General features: G+C 41.9%; 1 protein-coding gene and 1 long non-coding RNA gene across 7 annotated transcripts; one reads left to right on the top strand and one right to left on the bottom strand.

Annotated features, from left to right (window-relative positions):
* Window positions 1-702: 702 nt before the first annotated feature.
* On the top strand, window positions 703-17,589 carry LOC109875849 (tumor necrosis factor alpha-induced protein 8-like protein 2). 2 transcript variants are annotated; one of them, XM_020468272.2, is made up of 5 exons: window positions 703-794; window positions 955-1,051; window positions 4,214-4,282; window positions 15,155-15,479; window positions 15,756-17,589. In XM_020468272.2, exons 1-5 carry the CDS (start codon window positions 734-736, stop codon window positions 15,996-15,998), a joined length of 795 nt encoding a protein of 264 aa, XP_020323861.2. In that variant the 5' UTR covers window positions 703-733; the 3' UTR covers window positions 15,999-17,589. The 2 variants fall into 2 exon arrangements, with proteins under 2 accessions (XP_020323861.2, XP_020323862.1); XM_020468273.2 differs by lacking the exons at window positions 703-794; window positions 955-1,051; window positions 4,214-4,282 and adding an exon at window positions 9,982-10,242.
* On the bottom strand, window positions 14,206-22,008 carry LOC116353401 (uncharacterized). 5 transcript variants are annotated; one of them, XR_004202853.1, is made up of 10 exons: window positions 21,536-22,008; window positions 20,853-21,425; window positions 20,029-20,760; window positions 19,639-19,736; window positions 19,467-19,514; window positions 19,283-19,340; window positions 18,984-19,196; window positions 18,262-18,326; window positions 18,086-18,175; window positions 14,206-14,477 (listed from the first exon to the last, which is right to left on the bottom strand). It is a non-coding gene; the product is annotated as an uncharacterized LOC116353401 (long non-coding RNA). The 5 variants fall into 5 exon arrangements; XR_004202850.1 differs by having other exon boundaries at window positions 18,984-19,514; window positions 20,029-20,084; window positions 20,662-20,760; XR_004202851.1 differs by having other exon boundaries at window positions 18,984-19,340.
* Between the last annotated feature and the right edge of the window lie 1,360 nt (window positions 22,009-23,368).

Consider the following 23,368-nt stretch of genomic DNA (forward strand, 5'->3'; position numbering starts at 1 on the left):
TTTTCGCTCATTGTATATTCAAATGTTGTTTTATGTATGGAAATTAAATTAAGAAATAAAAATAGGAATATTAATGTGACAAACTTAAAAGCATTTTGCTTTGATAAGTAAGCAAACAAAGTGTGTTCTAACAAAAGTGCAAGCACATGCAAGCACACACTACCTCAACAATCTCATGGGTGAGTTGAGGAAACTTTGCTATTGGCCAATTCATTATTTGAAACAAGTTAAGTATTTTTGTCAACTGCTTTTCCCATGATTTTTCATTATTTGTATATTTTGTAAATATCCTCAGGATACAGTCTTTATCATCACCTACAGCACTGAAAATACCACATATTTTTGCACCTAGATTCTCTGACTAGGTCTAAACTGTTTCTGCTCCACACCAACTAAATAGGCCCGGCTCCTGGAGATAGGCGGTTGTTTTTTATTAGGGCAAAATGCATTTACAAATCGATGTTCTGGGGGAAAAAAACAGACATTTTGAATAGCATTAGGCCTATTAACCGCTGTAGTAGATCCAATCACACTAATGCCGAGAGGGAAATAAGGAGAGAGACAAGATAACGATGGAAAGGCTGAGGTAAGTAATCAGTAGTGTACCGTTTCCTGTAGTATGAAGTGAGTGAGCCAGAAGAGTGACGTAATATGAAAGGTGGGCGGTGGAAAACAGAAGAGTGCTTCAAAATGAAGAAAAACACGAGCTAAAAAATATGAACGGTTGTGGCAAATGGTGTTTCATCAGTTTATATTTTTTCCACTTTCAGGTGTCACAAGACTCAACTGGCAAGGTACAGCAATACACAATACAACAATGTGAGGGGACATGGACAGGAATTGGTAGATATTCAGGGGAATGTTGTAGCATTTCAAATATGTGTTCTCGCTCTCAGTTTTTGTCAGAGCACTGTGCTCACAGCACCGTCCTGCTTTCCTTACTGTGTGTATCAGTGTTGGTGATCAGGTGTCTTTTCTCTGCGGTGGCGATGAGCCCAGGAGCACTGGTCTGTGACTGGTTCAGCTCTACCACGGACACCGGAGACAAGGGGTGAGTGATGATAACAGAGAATATGGTGCTGCATGCAGCCAGCAAGTTTTCTCCCCTATCCTTATCCGCGCACCAGGAATTACTATACTTATCCGTGCACCAGGAATTACTATCCTTATCCGCGCACCAGGAATTACTATCCTTATCCGCGCACCAGGCATTACTGTCCTTATCGGCGCACCAGGAATTACTATCCTTATCCACGCACCAGGAATTACTATCCTTATCCGGGCACCAGGAATTACTATCCTTATCCGCGCACCAGGAATTACTATCATTATCCGCGCACCAGGAATTACCATCATTATCCGCGCACCAGGAATTACTATCCTTATCCGCGCACCAGGCCATACTATCCTTATCCGCGCACCAGGCAATACTATCCTTATCCGCGCACCAGGCATTACTATCCTTATCCGCGCACCAGGCATTACTATCCTTATCCGCGCACCAGGCATTACTATCCTTATCCTCGCACCAGACATTACTATCCTCATCCGCGCACCAGGCATTACTATCCTTATCCGCGCACCAGGCATTACTATCCTTATCCGCGCACCAGGCATTACTGACCATGTCAGCCGTCGCTGTGGAAACAGTGCCCTTTTTTTCTTCCACCTGCATCCAGGATTGTTTTTGTGGGACATTTCCTTCCTTCCTTCCTTGTCTGGAGGAAAGAGATCTTTCCCTGTCGGCAGCTGCAGCAGTGTGCTGCTTTACTGCTGCAGGATAGAATACTCCAGATACAATCTCTGTAATTCCATCATTAAATTGGTGGAACAGCTATGGCTTTCTATTTCAAATAAAACTTGCTTTGTTGCAATAAGGCTTCCCAAGTACTGTTATGGTATATCCTACGCTGCTTCGCGGTGTTATGGTAAGCACATTCTAAGATGGCAAAGATTGAACACTTTCCCTCAGAGAACTCTGATGTTGTCCCAGAAACATTCTGACAAGTGATTGCCCATGAACCCTGACATCCTGGCCTCGTTGAAGGAGGAAGGAACTTGGAATTATATTCAGTGCCATGGCGTGCCTCTGAAAGAATGATCACAAATTGCAGGGGGTTGGATGGTAGCAAAGGTGCTGTTTGCAAATGTCCAGAAGTTCACACGTCTGGTGATAAGGCCAGGCTTGAGGAGACACAGAGCAGGAAACTAAACAGGACAGAGGATGCTAGGTAAAGAATGGGAGGAAGTGAGATGAGAATTTGATGGTGGCCTGCTACCGGGGGACACGCCGAAAGGCAAAAAAACAAAAGCATATCATCATAAGGAGATTGGGGGCGTGCCAAGATGCTCAAAACAAGAAGGGACGAAGCAGGCGAATAAGAGAGAAATATACTTTGTTTAATGTTTGTTGTAATGGAGAACCCTGTGTTTTCATGTAGGCTATCAGCTATGAAAGGTTCAGACAAAATGCTAAGAGAATGTTCACTGGAATCCTGATGTCTATAAAAACGCTGACAAAAACAAAAACAAAAAAATCTAGAATTGTTCTAATCAAAAAAATCTAGAATGGTTCTAATCACTCTAGGAAGTTCCCTGGAATAAGTATACTAACTGTCTCCAGATGGAACATTCTCAAAATAATTTGAAAACTTGAGGAACAGACCAAGGATATTGTCAAATCTCAAGGTCTGTGGCCTTGGGTGCATTTCTTCCTCGTCATAGCTGAAGTTCCTCAACTGTGTCTGTCTTTCCTCAAGTTCTTTAGCGCTTTCGATTTTCCCTTGAGCATTCACTGTCACTCAAAAGCTTAGTCAGTATATCTTAATGAACACATCTCCTGCCTCACTCTCTCTCTCCAGGGACCTATCATCGCTATCATCTTCCCACGAGGCATCAAAGTTTGCCAGCAAATACTTTTAAAGCTTCCTTTCATATGTAAACACTGACGGAGTGTAAATAGCATCTTTGCTTCCCTCTGCCTAACTGATTCCTCCCTCCAGACTTCTTCCTGTTGACACCCATTCTCGCTTTGTTGGTGGGGATCTTGAGGCGGAATGATTATGCTCCTTATCAAACAGACGAGACACTGTGAGTAATCTGGTGTCAGATTCGTGACACGCTGCATGGAAGTGAAATCAAAGCCTTCTTTTAGGCTCCCCCTACACGCTCCCTCTTCGGTTCCCAAACAAACATCTCAGTTATCAATTAAGAAGGAGCACATCGTCAGGGATGTTCAAAGCCCAAAATGAGTCTGTGGCTAGCTCCGCTGTCGTGTTTGAAGGGATGGGAAAAATAGGATTGAGGGGGAGGAGGAGAAGGAGGCGAGAGCTGCCATGGTGGTAGAGCCAACTCCCTCTCGCCTCACATTAACACAAGCGCCTTTGGTGAGGCAGTGGCTGACGGGACATTTCCACAGCCCTGAAAAACCTCATCTGTTTCACAAAGAGAGGAAGTGTGAGGCAGAAAAGAAAGGACACGTGGAGATGTGAAGCCAAACACCTGAAAATGTCAGAGCCTCACTGCAGTCACACCGGTTATGTGGAGCTGGAACCGTCAATGTTCAGTTGTGTCAATCTGCTCCAAACCCTTTTTCAGTATGCAGCCCAGCTACAGCAAACAAACTGCAAGCTTTAAATGGTATCATCTGTTTCAACTCACACATTTTATATCGGATTAATTCTGACTGATCAGCTTGTTCAAACAGTTTATAGGCAATGCAGAATACTATCACTTGTCTTGGCTATTTGTTGACATTATTTTGGAAAGAACTTACTCAATCGATTCATTGCATGAATGAGTTGTAGCCTTCAGGCCTTAAGAATGAGTCTGCTTCAGTATGACTCAGTCATAAACCATAAGTCCATGAGGGTTAATATGTTGAATGCCATGTTCTCTCCTAAAATAATGGGCTCGCTTATGGGAAGGACAGTTGGCTCTCTCCTTGTGAATACAGCATCACAGCATTCCACCCCACACCCACATCTTATTCCCAATGAATTAAGATCATTAATAATTCCTTTATTGTTGTTTTTTAGATGAAGATATGGTAATGAGGAGATATGTTGGACTAAAGAGCTCAGAGATACAGTAGTACTCGAGTCTTCGTTTGTCGACTCTCATCCCCCACAGACTTAGCGTTTAAGCTCTTCCATAAAGGCTGTTGTATTCTTGCATTGTTTGTTTAGTTAAATCGTATTCTCTACGCTCACAGGAGGAGTGCTGGCCTCTTTCCAGTCACCTGCAGGTGTGTTTGCATGAGAGGCAGCGGAGGAGAGTCAGGGTAAGTGTTATTTTATATTGAGTGCAGCACTGGTTGCTGAAGTTAAAGTAGTCTTGCCGGCAGTCTTTCTAAAATGAAAAGGACTTTGCTATCTGTGGGCCTGGATGGATTTGCAAGCCATATCGAATTGGGAAGGAGGGAAGTGGGAAATAGACCAGTTAGCCTGAACAGCTGTTTTAAGCGAAGAGCTACCAGCACACACACACACACACACACACACACAGAGAGACACAGGCACACACACCTCATCTGTCTCCCCTTTCCCTCAAGCTCAGGCTGTAGCCTTTGTGGTGTGAAATGGCATTTACACACTGGCTAGTGAGCTTCTCTACACTTTATAGAAAATCCCTTTCTGTGTGTGTAGGCAAGGCAGGCAGAGGAGCATGTCAGCAACGCCTTACCTGTCAGAGCTACCTCATGGAGAACCTGTCAAGTCTAGGATGAATGGGTATTTTATTTGCTCCATATTCCTCCAGGGTGATGAAGCTGTAGGTCTTTGAACGTTAGCAGAATGTTTGCAAAGGGTTGCAAAATGATGTCTGGACATTGTTGTGAATACTGTAGCTTCCTTGCCACTTTGATCAGTCTTATAGAGAACATTGCTGCAACATTTACAAACATATTTTTTACCAAACTGACAAGTGTATAGGATAGTACGTCACATCGAATGGGAATTTAAAAAGGAATGCTTCCTCTCATGTGTCCTAAATGAATCATTACCAAAGTGTTAGTTGTTTTTCATGTGTTACTTTTTAATATGTTGTTTTTAACAGGTTGCTGAAAAATGTGTTAGGCCAAAAACTATTTGAGAATGTTAAGGAAACATTCAGTTATGTGGGGCCCACAATGGTTGAATCAACGTTGTTTCCAGGTAATTTCAATGAAATTACATTGAACCGTTGTGGAATAGACATTGAATTGATGCCTGTGCCCAGTGGGGCTAGACTGTTTCAGATACCGTGTTTATTTACTCAGGCCAACAGCAGTAGTTTGACAGAGCAGACCTAATTAAAATAGAAACACTGCATCGCTAGTGTTCCTCCAGTCACTCAGGACTGTTGGGGCTGGCAGGAAGTGTTGTTCAGGGTTTCCATAAAGAAGGGGAAGCTGAGAGGAGTGTCAGTATAACTGAGATTCTTCCGGGGAGCATAAAGTGCATACATTACTGATCATAGGGGGATTCATCTGCCATACAGAGATTAACGCACATGCACACAAATATGCCCTCTCGAAAACATCTGTGTGCACACAAACACACACACACAAACGTGCACACACGCATCCACGCACACACACAATCATATCTTCTCCCTCATTTGGCCTCTATTCCCCCTGCTCCTCTTATACACACAATCCTCGACAACCCCCGTTGTTGGCTGGGTTCAGTACTGTGCCATCATTCCAAGGAATGCCAAGGTATCAGCTGTACTTCCCCCTGCAAAAAAGCTCTCCTCCTCCTCCATCTCCACGTTTCCCCTTTTCCACTCTGCCCTGGCAGCCTCTCAGGTTAGCTGCTGGTTCTGATTCCTGAAACAGAAGTGCTGCATGTGGAAGGTCTGCTGTGACCACATCTACTCGCCCACACACACATAGACCAGCTGTCACTCACTCTGGGAGAGAAATGTGTCTGGGAGAGAAATGAATGGTGTGAGTGTGAAGAAAGAGGCAGAGAGAGTTTGAGAGAGAGAGAGAGTTTGAGAGAGAGAGAGAGTTAGAGAGGAAGAGAGAGAGTTAGAGAGGAAGAGAGAGTAAGAGAGAGAGAGTTAGAGAGGAAGAGAGAGAGTTAGAGAGGAAGAGAGAGTTAGAGAGAGAGAGTTAGAGAGGAAGAGAGAGAGTTAGAGAGGAAGAGAGAGTTAGAGAGAGAGAGAGAGAGAGAAAGAGAAAGAGAGAGAGAGAGAGGAAGAGAGAGAGTTAGAGAGGATAAGAGAGTTAGAGAGAGAGAGAGTTAGAGAGGAAGAGAGAGAGTTAGAGAGGAAGAGAGTGAGAGTTAGAGAGGAAGAGAGAGGGGGGAGATTCCAAGTGTTAGGGTTTCTGTGTCTCTGTATCAGGAACTCTACAATCCACCTTGACCATTATCTTGACACTCCATCCTCTATCAGATTCCCTGGCAGTTGAGCTAGAGAGTGAGGGTGGTGACAGACGCTACAGTACATTCTGACACAGAGGATGAACACAGCCAGCTGACAGTGCAAAGGGGCTAAAAAAGTAACCTGCCCAAAGCTAACAGATTAGCTCACATGCCCTCCTCTGTGGCTTGCTTGGCACAGCTGGCCAAAGAGACAGTGCTGCTAAGAGGACACTACACCACCCTGATAGTGGATCCACTCCAGATCACCTGTCAATCTGAGATCTGTCATCACATAGATCTGGGAACAAGGAAATATACTGTACCCACATCCAACTGGTTCAAGTGCAGAACATGAAAAATGCATACAAAGACATGAAGGATGTTGGTAACTTATGAAGGATGTTGAAAACTGGGAATCATGCAATATACGGAAGTATGTGGACACCCCTTCAAATTGATGGATTTGGCAATTTCAGCCACACCCGTTGTTGACAGGTGTATAAAATCGAGTACACATCCATGCAATCTCAATAGACAAACATTGGCATCAGACTTTCAGTGACTTTCAACGTGGCACCGTCACCTTTCCAGCAAGTCAGTTCATCAAATGTCTGCCCTGCTAGAGCTACCTTGGTCAACTGTAAGCGATGTTATTGTGAAGTGGAAACATCTAGGAGCAACAACGGCTCAGCCGCGAAGTGGTAGGCCACATAAGCTCACAGAACAGGACCACTGAGTGCTGAAGCGTGTAGCGCACAAAAATCGCCTGTCCTCGGTTGCAATACTCACTACCGATTTCCAAACTGCCTATAGCAGCAACGTCAGCACAAAAACTGTTCCTTGTGAGCTCAATTAAATGGGTTTCCATGGCCGAGCAGCCGCACAGAAGCCTAAGATCACCATGCGTAATGCGTCGGCTGGAGTGGTGTAATTGAACTCTGGAGCAGTAGAAACGCGTTCTCTGGAATTATGAATCACGTTTCACCATCTGACACTGACAGACAAATCTGGATTTGGCGGATGCCAGGAGAACACAACCTGCCCCAATGCATAGTGCCAACTGTAGAGTTTGGTGGAGGAGGAATTAATGGTCTGGGGCTGTTTTTCATGGTTAGGACTAGGCCCCTTAGTTCCAGTGAAGGGAAATCTTAACGCTACAGCATACAATGACATTCTAGACAATTCTGTGCTTCCAACTTTGTGACATCAGTTTGGGGAAGGCCCTTTCCTTTTTCAGCACAAAGCGAGGTCCATATAGAAATAGTTTGTCGAGATCAGTGTGAAAGAACTTGACAGGCCTGCACAGAGCCCTGACCTCAACCCCATCGACCACCTTTGGGATGAATTGGAACACCAACTGCGAGCCAGGCCTAATCATCAATATCAGTGCCCGACCTCACTAAGGCTCTTGTGGCTGAATGGAAGCAAGTCCCTGCAGCAATGTTCCAACATCAAGTGGAAAGCCTTCCCAGAAGAGTGGAGGCTGTTATAGCAGCAAAGGGGGAACCAACTCCATATTAATGCCCCGTGATTTTGGAATGAGATGTTCAAAAAGTAGGTGTCCACATATTTTTGGTCATTTAGCGTGTGTGATTCAAAAATGTATAGTATAATCGTTTTATTCACATCAAACCATGTCCATTGATGTTGCCCAAGTAACATTTGAGTCACTTCATTTCATAGTCACTTCAAACAGATTTGCTGGCAAAAAAAAGGCATATCCAACATGAAAACAGTGTATGAATTTGAAACTACAAAGATGTGTGATGTCAAACCTCCTGTGAGTATGGGGGAGTTCAAACAATGGAGAAGTGCAAAACGGAGCCATGAAGTTCCTGTGAATTGAGCGTTGTTTAATCACCTCTTCGCCTTGGTTACATTGCTGCTTAGCAGACACCCGCATATTCATAGGGTGCCTTTATTTATACTGTAGCAAGACTGGGGTGGAATGACTACAGACTATGGAGGCTCAAGATGTGCAGCCTAATAGTTCTCTCTCTTGGCGCCAGCTACCCTCTCAGGACAGGCTGACTTCCTGGCTCAAGTCCTGTTCCCTAACCTCTGCTCTACACCTTTACCAATGTCTGTACCACACTGTGCTAGAATCCCCTTGAACAGTTATTCACCAAAAATGACCAACCTGGGTATTCTTGCAGATGAGCAAGTGCCCAGAACTCTGGTTTGGGGTCAGTTTGTGAGGCTTTGAACTCTTTGCCAAATGTCACAGTATTGGTGGAATAAACAGATCTAGCATCAGCAGTAGAGGTACACTACACCCCTGCTTTCAGTTTCATAGAAGTCAGTGGAGGATTCTAAAGAGCAACAGTGGCCCCTAGTGGACCTTGTATAGAAAGTATAGACACTGAAGCACATACTGTTGGGACCACAGTGCTCTAAAGTCAAATCAACGTAATACTTGAATCTGAGGTAAGCAAAATATGTCCATCAATACCTAACACATTCTGAAACAGCTGGTTGTTTTCTGATGACACAGCTTATTGGGTAGGCTCAATTCAATCATCCGGAATACCGGAGGGAAATGACGGGGAGAAGTGAATGTCATTGCTCAGACCAAGAAGGCCACTGCCATCTACTGGTAGACGCATACTATAATAATGATGTGTAACTGCACAAGGGAGAGTGAAATTAAATGTAGACTCAACAATAGGACATCTTCATACACGGTGGGGAGACTTCCTGCTTACAGAAATGAACAACACAATTCCAAATGTGCCATCACTGCCACTGTTACTGCTCCTCAATATGGGCATGCCTCAAGAGAAGGCACAGATTTGGAAGGGACAATAGCGGAAGTCTTGGCAGATTTTGAATTCTGTAGAATTCTGTTGTTGTTGATGGCTGAAAGCAGGAAGTCGCCACACTTTGTATGATGTAGTCATATTCCTGAGTCTACCTTTAATGTGACAAATATTAACTCAATACAACATCAAAGTAATGCACCAAAGCCCCAGTAGTCACCAAAACAGTATTTCTACTTCAGTTTGATCTAATTAGCTGATAGGTCTCCCAAGTGGTGCAGCATTCTAAGGTACTGCATCTTAGTGCTAGAGGTGTTAATACAGACCCTGGTTCGATTCCAGGCTGTTTCACTAACAGCTGTGATTCGGAGTCCCATAGGGTGGCGCACAATTGGCCCAGTGTTGTCCGGGTTAAGGTTTGGCCTGAGTAGGCTGTCATTGTAAATAAGAATTTGTTCTTAACTGACTTTCCTGGTTAAATGAAATAAATATAGTGAAGAATCAAGATGGAAACTGCTTGCATTGCACTTCCTGTCTGTTGTCAAGGCACATGGTGTCATTGCATGCATATGGAGTACACTTTATGCATATATAATCCACCTTTCTGCAAATGTACCAACTTTTGACAATAGCCTTACTTCCTTTTGAGGGAGTATTCTGAATGTTTGCCCACCTTTTGCTTGCCAACAAAAATACTTGAACTTGGAGGATCACAGTTTATGTTCAATTGAATCTAGTGGTTTAGGGCCTTTGTTGAAGTAATTGCATGCTGATACTTTAGCTCAGGGTTTAAAAAAAACGTGCCTAATGTGCTGTAGGGGTGTGTCTGTGTCTAAATAGTGTTACATTGCTTCCTCTCCTCACCTCTCTTCATTCATCTGCACTGATGAGAGAGAGAGAGAGAGAGAGAGAGAGAGAGAGAGAGAGAGAGAGAGAGAGAGAGAGAGAGAGAGAGAGAGAATAAATGTGTTATTTAAGGAAATGCTTCTGAGGTAGGCAGAGACAGGGTGGTCGGTATAGCGAGAGGGCACTGTGATCATCCAACCCCTTTATGTGAATCCTCCTCTAGGAGACTTATCATCTGACTCAGGAGCACTGAGTCTATCTGGAGCCAAGGGTCCATAGGCACTCAGGTAAGCATGTCATAGCACTGTAATTTCAGTGGAAGATGATGTGTGGTTTGTGAAGTTAGAGGTAGTTTTGTGAGCCAATGCTAACTAGCATTAGCGCAATCACTGGAAGTCTATGGGTGTCTGCTAGCACGCAGTGTGTGAGTGTATGTGTTGTTGTGCATACTTGTGTGTTTGTGTATAAGCAAATGTTTGTCTGTGAGTCAGTGTACAGTGCAGCCATGTGCCTTCAAATGAGCTCAGACATTTATGCCCCAAAACAGCATTATTTAAACTCCATTGCCTCAGTTTTATGTAAGACATTAACCATAATGTCAAACCTCTTTTTAAAGAGTGGGTGCTTGGCTACATTGCTAGAGCTGGAGAATGCATGGAAAATATGAGCAGGTCATATTTTTAGTCCCATCGGTTTAGCGACAATGACCACGTCTGTGATTATCAGAGCCACTTAAAGACAAGACAAGACAAAGACAAAACCTTGGAGGGAAAAGAGTGATAATAGCTTTCTAGTAGCTTAAAAATAACTCTGTGGGCAACTCTGTGTGCGTGTGTATACGTTTGTGAGTTTGTACGTGTGCTTTTGGGATTGTTATGCTTATTCTAGTATATTACATTTGATTGCTCCACTTTAAAGTTACCCAATATCGTGAAAGGAAACAGATCATTATAGTATGCACCAATATCCTCAAGCTCCTTGGGTCTCTTACAGATGTAGGATCTTCATTTGAGCCAGTTTGCTAGAGCAGGGAAATTATCTTGCAGCAACAGGAAATGTGAATTACTATGTGGATTGAAATGAATGGACATTTTTGGAGGGGTTGATACTTGTACGGGGGAAATCAAGTCTGAAATTTGTAAGTGGAATTTCAAACCTCAAATACACTACAAGTTTGAAATATCCTGAATTGCAGGGAAGTTATGCAACAGGGTGATCAAAATAAGATCATACATCTGTATCAAAACATCCTGTGTAAAGGGGTGGGGGATTGTGGCAGATATCAGAGTTAATCAGCCTTTGTAGGTCTGAATATGAACAAGAGATACAAGTTCAAGGGGATGAGTTGATAATACAAGTTATAAAACAAGTTTCTCCAGGAGGACACCAACACAGAAGGTCATGTTGCAAATTGAAATTGGCAGCCTACGTGTTATGAGTTTCTCAGACAGCTAACTATTAGCTCTGTTAGCTTTAGCTTACATTGACCCAACAGGAAATTAGACCTTCAATGTTTGAAGGAAGACAGTTACAGCATACAGGCACTGGTAGCCAACTTCTTCTATTTCATTTCAATGTCTCCATCTTATGACTGTTTCACACAGGAAGTCAGACACTTCCGTAAAAAGGTGCAACACATTTTGAAACAAAGCAGCCAGACTTGTGAAGTAAGTCAGCTTTCATGTAGGCTGTTTCAAGGAATCACACATGAGGAAGGTGTGCAAATGCAGTTCAACATTTTAACTGTTTGGGGGTTTGGGGGTATTTTCATTCATATCGGGTGAACCGTTTAGAAATCACAGCGCTTTCTGTCCATAGTCCCCCCCATTATAAGTGACCAAAAGAATTGGGACAAATGTACTTATATGTGTATTAAAGTAGTCTGAAGTTTAGTATTTGGTCCCATATTCCTAGCACACAATGATTAAATCACATTTTTGCTGTTTGTTTTGGTTGTGTTTCAAATTATTTTGTGCCCAATAGAAAAAGTAATGGTTAAAATTGTATTGTCATTTTTTTATAAATTTGATTGGAAATAAGAATATAATATGTTTTTAACACTTCTACATTAATATGGATGCTCCCATGATCAATGATAGTGTCACATTTTATCAAGGTGGGTGGAATCAGGCGCAGAGAGCAGGTTTCAGTGATTCGACAGTTTATTCTCCGGCGCACAAAAAACACGGTCAACCCAACACACAGGGTGAATAATCCAACACAGGATCAAAATAGACCGGAGAATAAAACACAAGTACTACACCAAATGACATGAATACAAAAACAATCCCGCACAAAACAAGGGCGGGACAACCTACTACATATAAGGACGTTAATTAAACTAAAATACACACAGGTGAAACTAATAAGACAAAACCAACAGACAAACGAAAAAGGGATCGGTAGTGGCTAGTAGGACGGTGACGAGGACCGCCGAGCACCGCCCGAACAGGCAGGAGAGCCAATTTCGGCGGAAGTCGTGACAGATAGTCCTGAATGAATCGTGAATAATGATGAGTGAGAAAGTTACAGATGAGGAAATACTGTATCATACCCCCAAGACATGCTAACCTCTCACCATTATATTAACAGGGGAGGATAGCATTTTTGGGGAGGTATGACATTTGTTCTTCAGTAACTTTCTCCTTCATCATTATTCACGATCCATTCAGGATTACCCGTAATCATGGTAGCGTTCACATTAATGTAGAAGTGTTCAAAAAAACATATTATATAAGTGACTCCAAAATGACACAATACATTATTTACCATTCATTTCTATTGGGTACAACGTAATCTGAAACACACCCAAAACAAACAGCAAATGCATCCAACAAGTTTATAGATTCATAAACTTGACGTAATCATTGTGTGCTAGGAATATGGGACCAAATACTAAACTTTTGACTACTTTAATACACATATAACTGAATTTGTCCCAATACTTTTAGTTGCCTAAAATGGGGTCAGTACGTAAATAAAGTGCAGTAATTTCTGAACGGTTCACCTGATAAAGATGAAAATACCCTCATAGGCATTGTATAATCTCAAATCCAAACTGCTGGAGTAGAGAGCCAAAATGACAACAAAATGGGTCACTGTCCCAATAATTACAGAGGGCACTGTAAGTGATCAACATGTTCATGATAATAGAGTCCCACCTGAGGTCCACATTGCTGATTTTATCAGGGTCTATTCAACTCAGAAGAGGGTGGAAATAAATTGATACAGTATCTGTAACTTTTAGCGGGAAAAACAGGCAGATGCTGATGGGTGTGGAAAATGTACATTCAGTGCAAACCCAGAAGCGTAACCATTAGCTATGCAAACTTGAAGGGATACGCAAGTGAGTTTACAGTGTGATTTCCCCACCTATCTGACCTACTTCATTATGTGTCTGGTTTTATCTTTGTTCGCGGTTTCTAACGTATGTGGTCAACATGAAAGTCCTAGCTATGGTTTATATAACCACTTATGAGTAGGTGATAATACACACAGTCCGGAATCCCCTCTCATTCTCACACAGATTATTGAAGTAACATGGAGCTGACTGGTTGCAAAGTGGGTCTTCATAACCCATGCAATTGGTTAATTACCCTTTTACCATAGAGTATGTCAAACACACCTATGACAGAGTCATCTAAGGGAAATTGGCAGCTGCAATGTATCTTAGACGTCCTCTACTGTACAAAGGTTTTTACCCTTCAGGGTATCAGAACCATTTAGCTTTAAAGGCTGGGTGATGTGACATGCTTATCACACTTCCTGTTGGTATCCGAGCAACCATGCAGAGTCATGGAGTGTTCCATTGAAAACATCCCCTGAGGAATAGAAGATCCAACAGATTACACCACATGTACTTATTGAGGAGACACCCGTTTCCAGGAGAAATTAGATGATTGTTTGCACTTTTATTCATTTGTGCCACTGGACCTTGAGTGAAGCAATGTAACCCCTGCAATAACAGGTCATACACACTCCTACAATTACAGTACTTTATGTACTGTGCAATGCTACATGATGAGCTATTCAGAAGATCCTAGAGGGAATATGTCATCAGGAACAAGGTCATATGCCAAAATTATGGACATTTGCGCTTAGTTCATTTTATCCTCGAACTGCTCCTTTGTTTATACTATACTGAACAAAATAATAAAACGCAACATGCAACAATTTCAAAGGTTTTGCTGAGTTACAGTTCATATAAGGAAATCAGTCAATTGAAAAAAATGTATTAGGCCTTAATCTATGTATGTCACATGACTGGGCAGGGGCGCAACCATGGGTGGGCCTGGGAGGGCATAGGCCCACCCACTTGGGAGCCAGGCCCACCCACTGAGGAGCCAGGGCCAGCCAATTTCCCCACAAAAGATCTTTATTACAGACAGAAATGCTCCACAGTTTCCTCAGCTGTCCTAGTGGCTGGTCCCGCAGGTGAAGGAGCCGGATGTGGAGGTCCTGGGCTGGCGTGGTTACACGTGGTTTGCGGTTGTGAGGCCGGTTGGATGTACTGCCAAATTCTCTAAAACGACATTGGAGGCAGCTTAAGGAAGAAAAAGTAACATTCAATTCCCTGGCTACAGCTCTGGTGGACATTGCTGCAGTCAGCATGCCAATTGCACAGTCCCTCAAAACTTGAGACATCTGTGGCATTGTGTTGTGTGACAAAACTGCATATTTTAGAGTGTAATTTTATTGTCCCCAGCACAAAGTGCACCTGTGTAATGATCATGCTGTTTAATCAGCTTCTTGCTATGCCATACCTGTCAGGTGGATAAACTATCTTGTCAAATGAAAAATGCTCACTAGCAGGGATGTAAACACATTTTTGAGTGAAATATGCTTTTTGTGCCTTTACATGTTGAGTTTAAATTTTTGTTCAGGATATATAGGGTGTAATATTGGGCCATTAACTCAAAATGTAATACATTTCAACTGTATATCTGACATGGTACAGTTGTCTTTTTTTACAACCATAACCATGTGTGTGAAGTGTATACTTTTGTTTTAAAGTAGATTTGTTTAAGACTACCAAGAATCACTCTGTGTGACCAGAGTTAGCCCACTACAGTAAAAGTATAAAGGTAATTTGACAGAGAAAACCAGCGTACATCAGTGAACTAACAGGACTGGGACCAGACAATGAGATGTTTCACTTAACCCATTTATTCTGTCTCATCAACTCTAATTCCTTCTCAGAGTCAAAATGGAGTCCTTCAGCTCTAAGGACATGGCCATGAAGGCCCAGAAGAAAATCCTCAGCCACATGGCCAGCAAATCCATGGTGCAGATGTTAATTGACGACACTAGCAGCGAAATCCTGGACGAGCTCTACCGCATCTCCAAGGAACACTCTGGAAACCGCACAGAGGCCCAAAAGGTGGTCAAGGACCTGGTAAAGGTGGTGGTAAAGGTGGGGGTTCTCTTTCGGCACAACCGCTTCAGTAAAGAGGAGCTCAGCCTGGCTCAGGACTTCAAGAAGAAGCTGCACCAGGGGGTCATGACTACAATCAGCTTCCAGGAGGTAACTTTACATCAGAACATTCATCAGAACTCTTCAAAGACTTAGTTTAACCCAACCTAAAGCATGCGTGATAGAACAGACATCTCTCTACAGTCATTGATTATACCTACTAAAATGTCAAACTATCTGGACAAAATCCTAAGGGGACTTACAAAAGTCTATATCCTGAAGCCAATACCATAAACTAGCACCTTAAATGGTGATTACAGCTGTTCGAAGAACTGTAATTACTACTGTGCTGTCACTAATACTTTATTTGCCATCCCTCTGGCCCAGGTGGAGTTCACATTTGATAAGGCTGTCATGATGGAGCTTCTGACAGATTGTAGGGACATCTTGCTGAAGCTCGTGGAGAAACACCTGACACCCAAATCCTTTGGACGCATTCGGCATGTCTTCAACCACTACTCTGACCCAGACCTACTGACCAACCTCTACACCCCCGGCGGCCCACTCTGGCCTAATCTCACCAAGATCTGCAATGGCCTGAACAAACTGGTTGAGGAAGGAAAGCTTTGAGTGGGAATTACAAACAACGCTGGAAAAAGGAGAAACTGTGGCAGGCCTATTAAAGAATTCTGAATTCAGTTTGCCTGTGAAAATATCATTTTGGTAGCTTAATGGGGACATTGACTCAGTGTGAGTTGATGATGTAGATATGAATTTATGTTGGGATCTTCATGACGGCATGGAATCATCGCCTGTGCTTTAAAAACATAAGCCATCTGCATTAGGGCTGGGCGATATATTGTGTAATCATCATTGTCACAATATGAATGTGATTGATATGCGTAGTCACATTTCACCATCAGGATGTTACCTCTACCTCTGCCTAAATGCATTTCAGTCGAATGCTGTTGGAGCTAAGTAAAGTCCATTCAAACATGACATATGATATGAAAGAAAAAAAGGCAACATTTTTTGCTAAAATCACCTTTGTTGACATCTTTGTCAGGACTCCCTGCTTCCAGCACGATAAGAATGCATCTGTGGTCTAATTTCAATTGATTGGTCCTCCTGTTTTAAGACATTAGCTCTTTTATGAGCTATTTTACGAGTGTGTTAAGATTACAGGATGGGGTTGGGGGGCTAGCAGTTTAAACGTTTGTTTATAACATGTTGCGTACACAAGTGTGTAGTATTTCAGCAGTAGCACTTAGTGGATGTTACGCAATGGGAGAAGAATGAGGCAACAATTAACCATGAACCATAACACTTTCCACAGGAGATACAGAACTGCACAGCAAGTGAACTCTAACGGGTGTTCCCTACCGCTTTGCAAGTTATCTGTTTTCTAGAACTGTCTTAGATTTCGAAAGGGAATATCTGCAATTACAGGACTTACGGGCCAAAATATAGTGTGTATCTATCAGGCTTGAAGGCTTATTGTGAGTTCTGTTTCGTTAAACTTCAGACTACAAAATGTTTGGCAAAGAAGGAAACAGGAACTGTCAAAAAGACAGCACCCTCAGGCTTTCCCTGGAAAATGGCCTCAGGAAATGAGGCAAGCATGCATCACCTGCCTGCATTGTGAGACTAGATATGCAAACATTGATTAACGTGTCATTCCAGTTTCAGTACATGCCATTAATGCAACAGGTTATCCTATTCTTAGCCAAAACTGTGAAAAATGTCCGGTTCATGAAGCCATGCTGTCCTCTAGTGGGCTATAGTGAATATTGCACCTGGAGTTGGATCACTTACTGGCACTTGTAATTTACCATAATTCAAGATGAATATACAATCAGTGAATATACAATCAGTACTATCACATAGGCAACTGTATTAATATTATTGAAAGCTACAATAAAAGCCTTAAAATAATCTGCTTCTTGTGAGGTGGGACTCCAACTCATCTTGTACCAGTTAGGACAGAATTATTCTTCCAACATCCATTAGATATAATGATAATTTAATCCCTGTTGTTTGAATCAGATCAGAGTCTTGTATCAAAATGCAGATGACCAATGAACTCCATATGTATCCAAAATCTACATAGGGGAGAGTGGGGCAATTTGAGCCAAAAGGATAAGTTGAGTTATCGTGTTAGAGGTTTTATGATGCTTGTATCTAAGCCGAAGTAAATCATTTAAGATTGTTTTATACTTCAGTTGGGGTCTCAATAAGTTTCAATGTGAGGTCCTAAATATGGCTTGAAAGTAGCTGTGTGGGCTAATAAAATCAAAATATTTGCCTCGGGGTAAGTTGAGCCAATGGCCATGGGGAAAGTCGTGCCATTGGTTGAGCCAATGTTGTGCTGAAAGATTTAAGGCATTATCGCTGGGATATGAGGTATCAACAGGGCCTGGTCTATGTTAAAGGTGCATTTAAAAAGTACAAATTGTTTGTTAGGTGTTAAACCTGTGTTAAAAGAGTCTCATTTTAAGTAAGAGAGAGAGGAGAGAAAGAGAAAGAGAAAAAGAGAAAGGAGAAAGAGAGAAATGTACCTTAACGAGGAGGTAGAAGTTTGGGCGGGATTTCCCATTGAATTCACATTAGTTGACAACTCAACCAAATGTAAATAAAAACCAGACATTGAATTTACATCTGTGCCCAGTGGGAACTATATATCTGGTCTGATGAAGTACAATTATGAAATTGGTTACCTGCTGGTTGAGCTCGGACAGTCCGCCCAACACCATCCACACAGCGTGGGTGAGGTATTTGAGGGAGGTACTGTCTGCAGATGTCAGAGTCTGTGAAAACAAGTCAGTACATTTATAAATAATCCAGAAATGTTCATCAAGTGAAATACAAAATGTGCAAATTCACACCTTCTCACCTCCACGTCGGATACCGACTATCCTCAGAGAGAAGTTGGTTGTCCCTTGGTTTGCAAAGTAACCCCTGTAAATAGAAATGTTCAACCTAGGAAGCTAAAACATAAATCAGTGCCATGAAGTTAAGAAACAATTTTAGCCTATGTTATATCTGCAGGATTCAGAAAGACCATACCAATGTATGATCTAATTTGATCACTCTTTTGTTGCCGATAATTTCTCTGCACGGAATGAAATGCAAACTTGTAGTATATTTGAGTTTTAAAAAGGCTTTTCAAGTTTGTAATTTCCACTTTGAAATGTAAGACTTGATTTGCCCTAAAGAAAAATGTATTCTGTTGCTGCAGGATTTTTTTCCTGCTGTAGCAAACTGGCTCAAATTAAGATACTACGTCTGTATAACTACGATATTCGGCTGATTATTTCAAAACAAATGTTTTTACTATAAATTAACACATGAAAGCGAACTCACCGCAACATTATTTTGCCCCTCCACAAACTCCCCCTCAAACAGACATCAACTTCAACTCTACTAAACGGCATTTCACTTGCAACATCAACTGAAGCAGACAAAACATTCAGCGACATCATGACAATACTTTCATCTTGACCTAACAACTTGACCCTTGACAGACAATACAAACCTGTCGATACCAAAATAATGACACTTAGACACACAAGTACAAATGAAAAAAAGGGTTATTGACTGTAGAACGAGTTTTACCTGGGGAGTGCTGTCAGGGGCCTGGTCCTGGGTGGAGGGGGACTGGGAGGGGGAATAAGAAGGGAAAAGGGGAGGAGGAGGGGGTGGCGGAGAATCATTGGGGAAGGAAGGCTCATGAGGGGTGGTGATGATGTCAGAGGTGGAGAGTTGATATGCCGTCATCTCATGAGCCCTCTCCTGGAACCGCTCCCCCGTGGTGGAGATATCCACCTGCTGTTTAACACACAACATGTGACACTGCAAGCCCAACACTGAAAACCACCATATTGAGAACCCCCCAACCAAACTCTGAAATAAACCTGGGCTTCCTCATAATAGGTGAACTCTGACCTCCTCCTGACAAGGCCATGGATCCTTCTACCAAGGAAATAAAAATGAGGCAAGAGATTAGAATGTATCATTTCATTTTCTGTCAACATGTATTTATGCAAATAGGTAAATGGACCTTTGCCACTTTTTCAGTGAAAAAGTGCTTGACTGCACCTTAATACCAGTCACCTCCTTGTTGTTGAAGGCCACCTGGACGAGACCCTTTAAAAGAGACACAGGGAAACATTACATTTCAAGCAGGAAATATAAGTAGACCTATAGTTTGTGCATCATTTGACACAAATCAGGTGCATTTCAGAGGAAAGATCAGTTGAGGATCTCTCACCCATGGGTCCAGGATTTTTCCTGAATGACTCTGCTCCACCACAGCTGCTTCTCCACTCCCCTCAAAATGCACAGGTGATGCATGTCCTCTTCATTTTGCTATAAAGAAAAAAATGCCTTCAGACTCCAGACCTCTCTCTATATGTTAGCAGTAGATGTTCATATCATTTGGCAGCCGATTTCAGTGTAATCCCTGGCAGTGATATAGAGCCCACATGATGTTCGTACGACAAGTTTCCCCTAGGTTTCAATTAGGGCCAGACATACAAAAGAAAACCCAGAGACAATTGGGAGTTCAAATACACAGATGTTATTTAGAAATGTTAAGAATATGTCTGAAGTACCAGCACTCATCCATAATGGATCTTCCAGTAATGAAAATGAAACAAACCCCAGTTCCCAACCAGCTGCAACTTCTCATAAGGAAAAGGAGTCTTCACTATTTGGCTGCAAAACAAAGACATAATTTTAGAGATTGCTCTGTGATTAATAAGATACCAAATTGTGGCGATAGAGGACATGTTAATGTGTACTATTACTAATCATCTATGACTGTCTAATAATGTGATTGGCTATGTAAGAATATGTTGAAGATAAATACACAATGCAGAGGACGAGAGGATTAGAATTAACAATCAATGGAAATAGTTGTTTTTCAGGTCAACATCTGTTTAGAATATTTTTCGGAATGTCAGTCCTGAACTCATAGCTATGTGTGCTATGTTTTCATTGGTCTGAGTCTGGAGCAGGATACTTCTTATTTGGCCATTGGTCCAGTTGTACTGCAAGGACTTCTAATTGGTCAGCCTCAGGCTAGGGTGTGGGGTTATAAATTACATCCTGTTTCTTTGTTCTGTGGAGAGAATCACTGAAGAGAATCACTGAGGACAGGGGAGCATGAACATCTACCATCTACCTCCCCACATGATTCATCCTCTTTGAATTAGAATAAACCTATTTTCCACCCCTTTATTTGATTTGGGGTCAGTGTTATTGAAGAGTAACATCAACTGCTAACAGCTACCTGTGAATGGCAATCTGAAAGTGCTGACAGTTCGTCAAGCACTAGCCTCCCAGCTTCTGTAAGGTGAAGGGTAGGCTCCTCCATAACCAAATTGGAAGTCTGTGGAAAGAAAAGGTAAAAGGTTACAGCCATCAAACTAAGTAAATTCTCCCTATAACAGATGAGCTTTGGTTAATAATGTGTTTGGTTACCTGTGTGTTTAACACTGCAAGCTCTGTTACTTGCATTCTCCAAGCAAGGGTGAGGTAGTAGACTGGTTTGGCCTTGGAGAAGGCAGGCTATGAAGGCAAGGGAATATGTTTACAGACATTTTCATTATGTTGTTTAATAGAAAACTAGTGACTTGATGTTAATGTTTAATATCCTCTAAAGACTAAAGAGTATCAGAATGGATAGACTCATGGAGATAGGAACATAAAAGGGTCCAGACCAAGGGATTAAAGCCAGACAGGACCAACCTCCTCATCCACATACTAAGGAACAAGACACAATCAAATTAAGAGTCAGTTTGAATTATAAACAGGTAGCCTGCAGTATAGGACTGACATACTGGTATAGGGAGGATTGCATGAGGAGGCCACTGCATGATAGATTCTAAGACAATCGGCAGTTGAACTACACATGCCTGTGTTCAAAGGGTAAGGAAACATCTGAGGTGCCTGCATATGAATGACTTCCTGTTCAATTTGAGAGGACAGTTCCTCCCATACCATCCTCCTAGCAGGAGTGAAACAGATAATAATGGGCTGCTCCGTTGTGAAAATCTGAGAAAATGAGGGAACAGCTTTAAAGACATCAAAGTATTCTACTAGTGGATACTGAAGGTAATCATCCCTATTAGATCAGATTAGTATTAGTTAATCTGAATGGTTACCTGTGTGTTTAACACTGCCAGCTCTCTCACCAGCATCCTCCCAGAGTGGGTAAGGTTATAAATTGGCTGCAGATTGACAGGCTAAGAAAAAGGGAATATATGTTTACAGAAATGCATTTCCATAAGATTATTTTAGAAAATGTTATGTTTATACGCCCCTAAAGACCAGAGAGTATCAGAATTGATGGACTTACAGACCAAGAGATTAAAGCCAGACAGGGCTGCTGCCGAACCTCCTCATTCACATGATAATGAACAAGACAGGGTACATTTAAGAGTCAGTTTGAATGATAGACTGGTACTGTTTAGGAGTAAAAGATTGGCTTAGGGAAGATTGCAAGAGGAGGCCGCTGCAATGAAATTAGTTGAAATGCACAGGTCTGAGTTATAAATGTTAAAACCTCTCTAGGGTATGTGGGACGCTAGCGTCCCATCTGGCCATCATCCAGTGAGATTGCAGAGCGCCAAATTCAAATACAGAAATACTGATTATAAAAATTCAGAAAACAAAACATATTTTACATAGGTTTAAAGATGAACTTCTAACGCAGAAGCGTTACAAAACTCAGAAATAGAGATAAAATTATTCCCTTACCTTTGATGATCTTCATATGGTTGCACTCAGAAGACATTCATTTACTCAATAAATGTTCATATCCAAAGTAAAATGCTGATTGTGTCATATTTAAAATGTAGGCCTAGCAGCCCACGTTGCATGACACAATCCTAATCCTAAAATAGAAATCTTGGACACACAAAATATGGCTGTACAGCCGGCAACAATAATAAATCCAAAAGAGGGTAGCTGTTGAGGAAAACGAGTAGACCAACACAAATCTTCATTAGGAGAGAAAAGTGATCAGAGGCTAAAAGACAGCAAAATGGCAGACAATAGAAATCGAATATGTATGTTACGGCTGGTTAGGGTTATTGTTGTAATTAGGAAGGACTCCCGCAAATATATTGTCTCTCTAAAAAACTGTAGACTGCATATTGGTGATCAAATTGGTCAAAGCAGGGTAGTGATACTCACTAATATGAACCAGTGACCCACACTACAATTCTCACCAAATTGACGCGATACGAAGGGTGCTTGCTTTTCACGCCAATGACCTGAGTTCGCTTTCCCGCCCCTCTATTTGCTACAATATTTTAGGAAAGGGGCATCTTCATGACCAACCATCTTACTCTAAAAACTTTTGTCCAAAAAATTTGGTCAGTCTGTGAAAGTTAGAAGTGGTTGGTTAGTTTGTGAAAGTTAGAAACTTCCAGCATGAATTGACTGTCATCACTCTGACCAAAGGGAATCAAGGTGGATGTACTTTATAGCTACAGTGGTGCTATGGTTCCAAAAGTGCTGGTGATAAAATTAACATTACTGGCATACACATTTCAAAACAAAAGCCTATGATCATGTATGGAATTTTGGAAATGTTGTTAAACCCAACAGTCTATACTCTATAGCACAAAGTTTGATGTCCCCAATGATAAAATGGCATGTTACTCTAATTGTCAGATGTGTTACAGTTTACAATAGGCTACTTAGGCCTACTATACCTTCATCCTGATTAAATAAAGTTGAAATAAAACATAAATAAAAAATAAATGAGAAGAGTAGGCTATCACAGCTGATTCATCCTGGCTCCAGGTCATGTATAAATCTATGCTAGGTAAAGCTCCGCCTTATCTCAGCTCACTGGTCACAATAACAACACCCACCCGTAGCACGCACTCCAGCAGGTATATCTCACTGGTCATCCCCAAAGCCAATACCTTCTTTGGCCGCCTTTCCTTCCATTTCTCTGCTGCCAGTGACTGGAACGAATTGCAAAA

The sequence above is a fragment of the Oncorhynchus kisutch genome, linkage group LG14, assembly GCF_002021735.2.
Source record: "Oncorhynchus kisutch isolate 150728-3 linkage group LG14, Okis_V2, whole genome shotgun sequence".
Classification (NCBI taxonomy): Eukaryota; Metazoa; Chordata; class Actinopteri; order Salmoniformes; family Salmonidae; genus Oncorhynchus; species Oncorhynchus kisutch.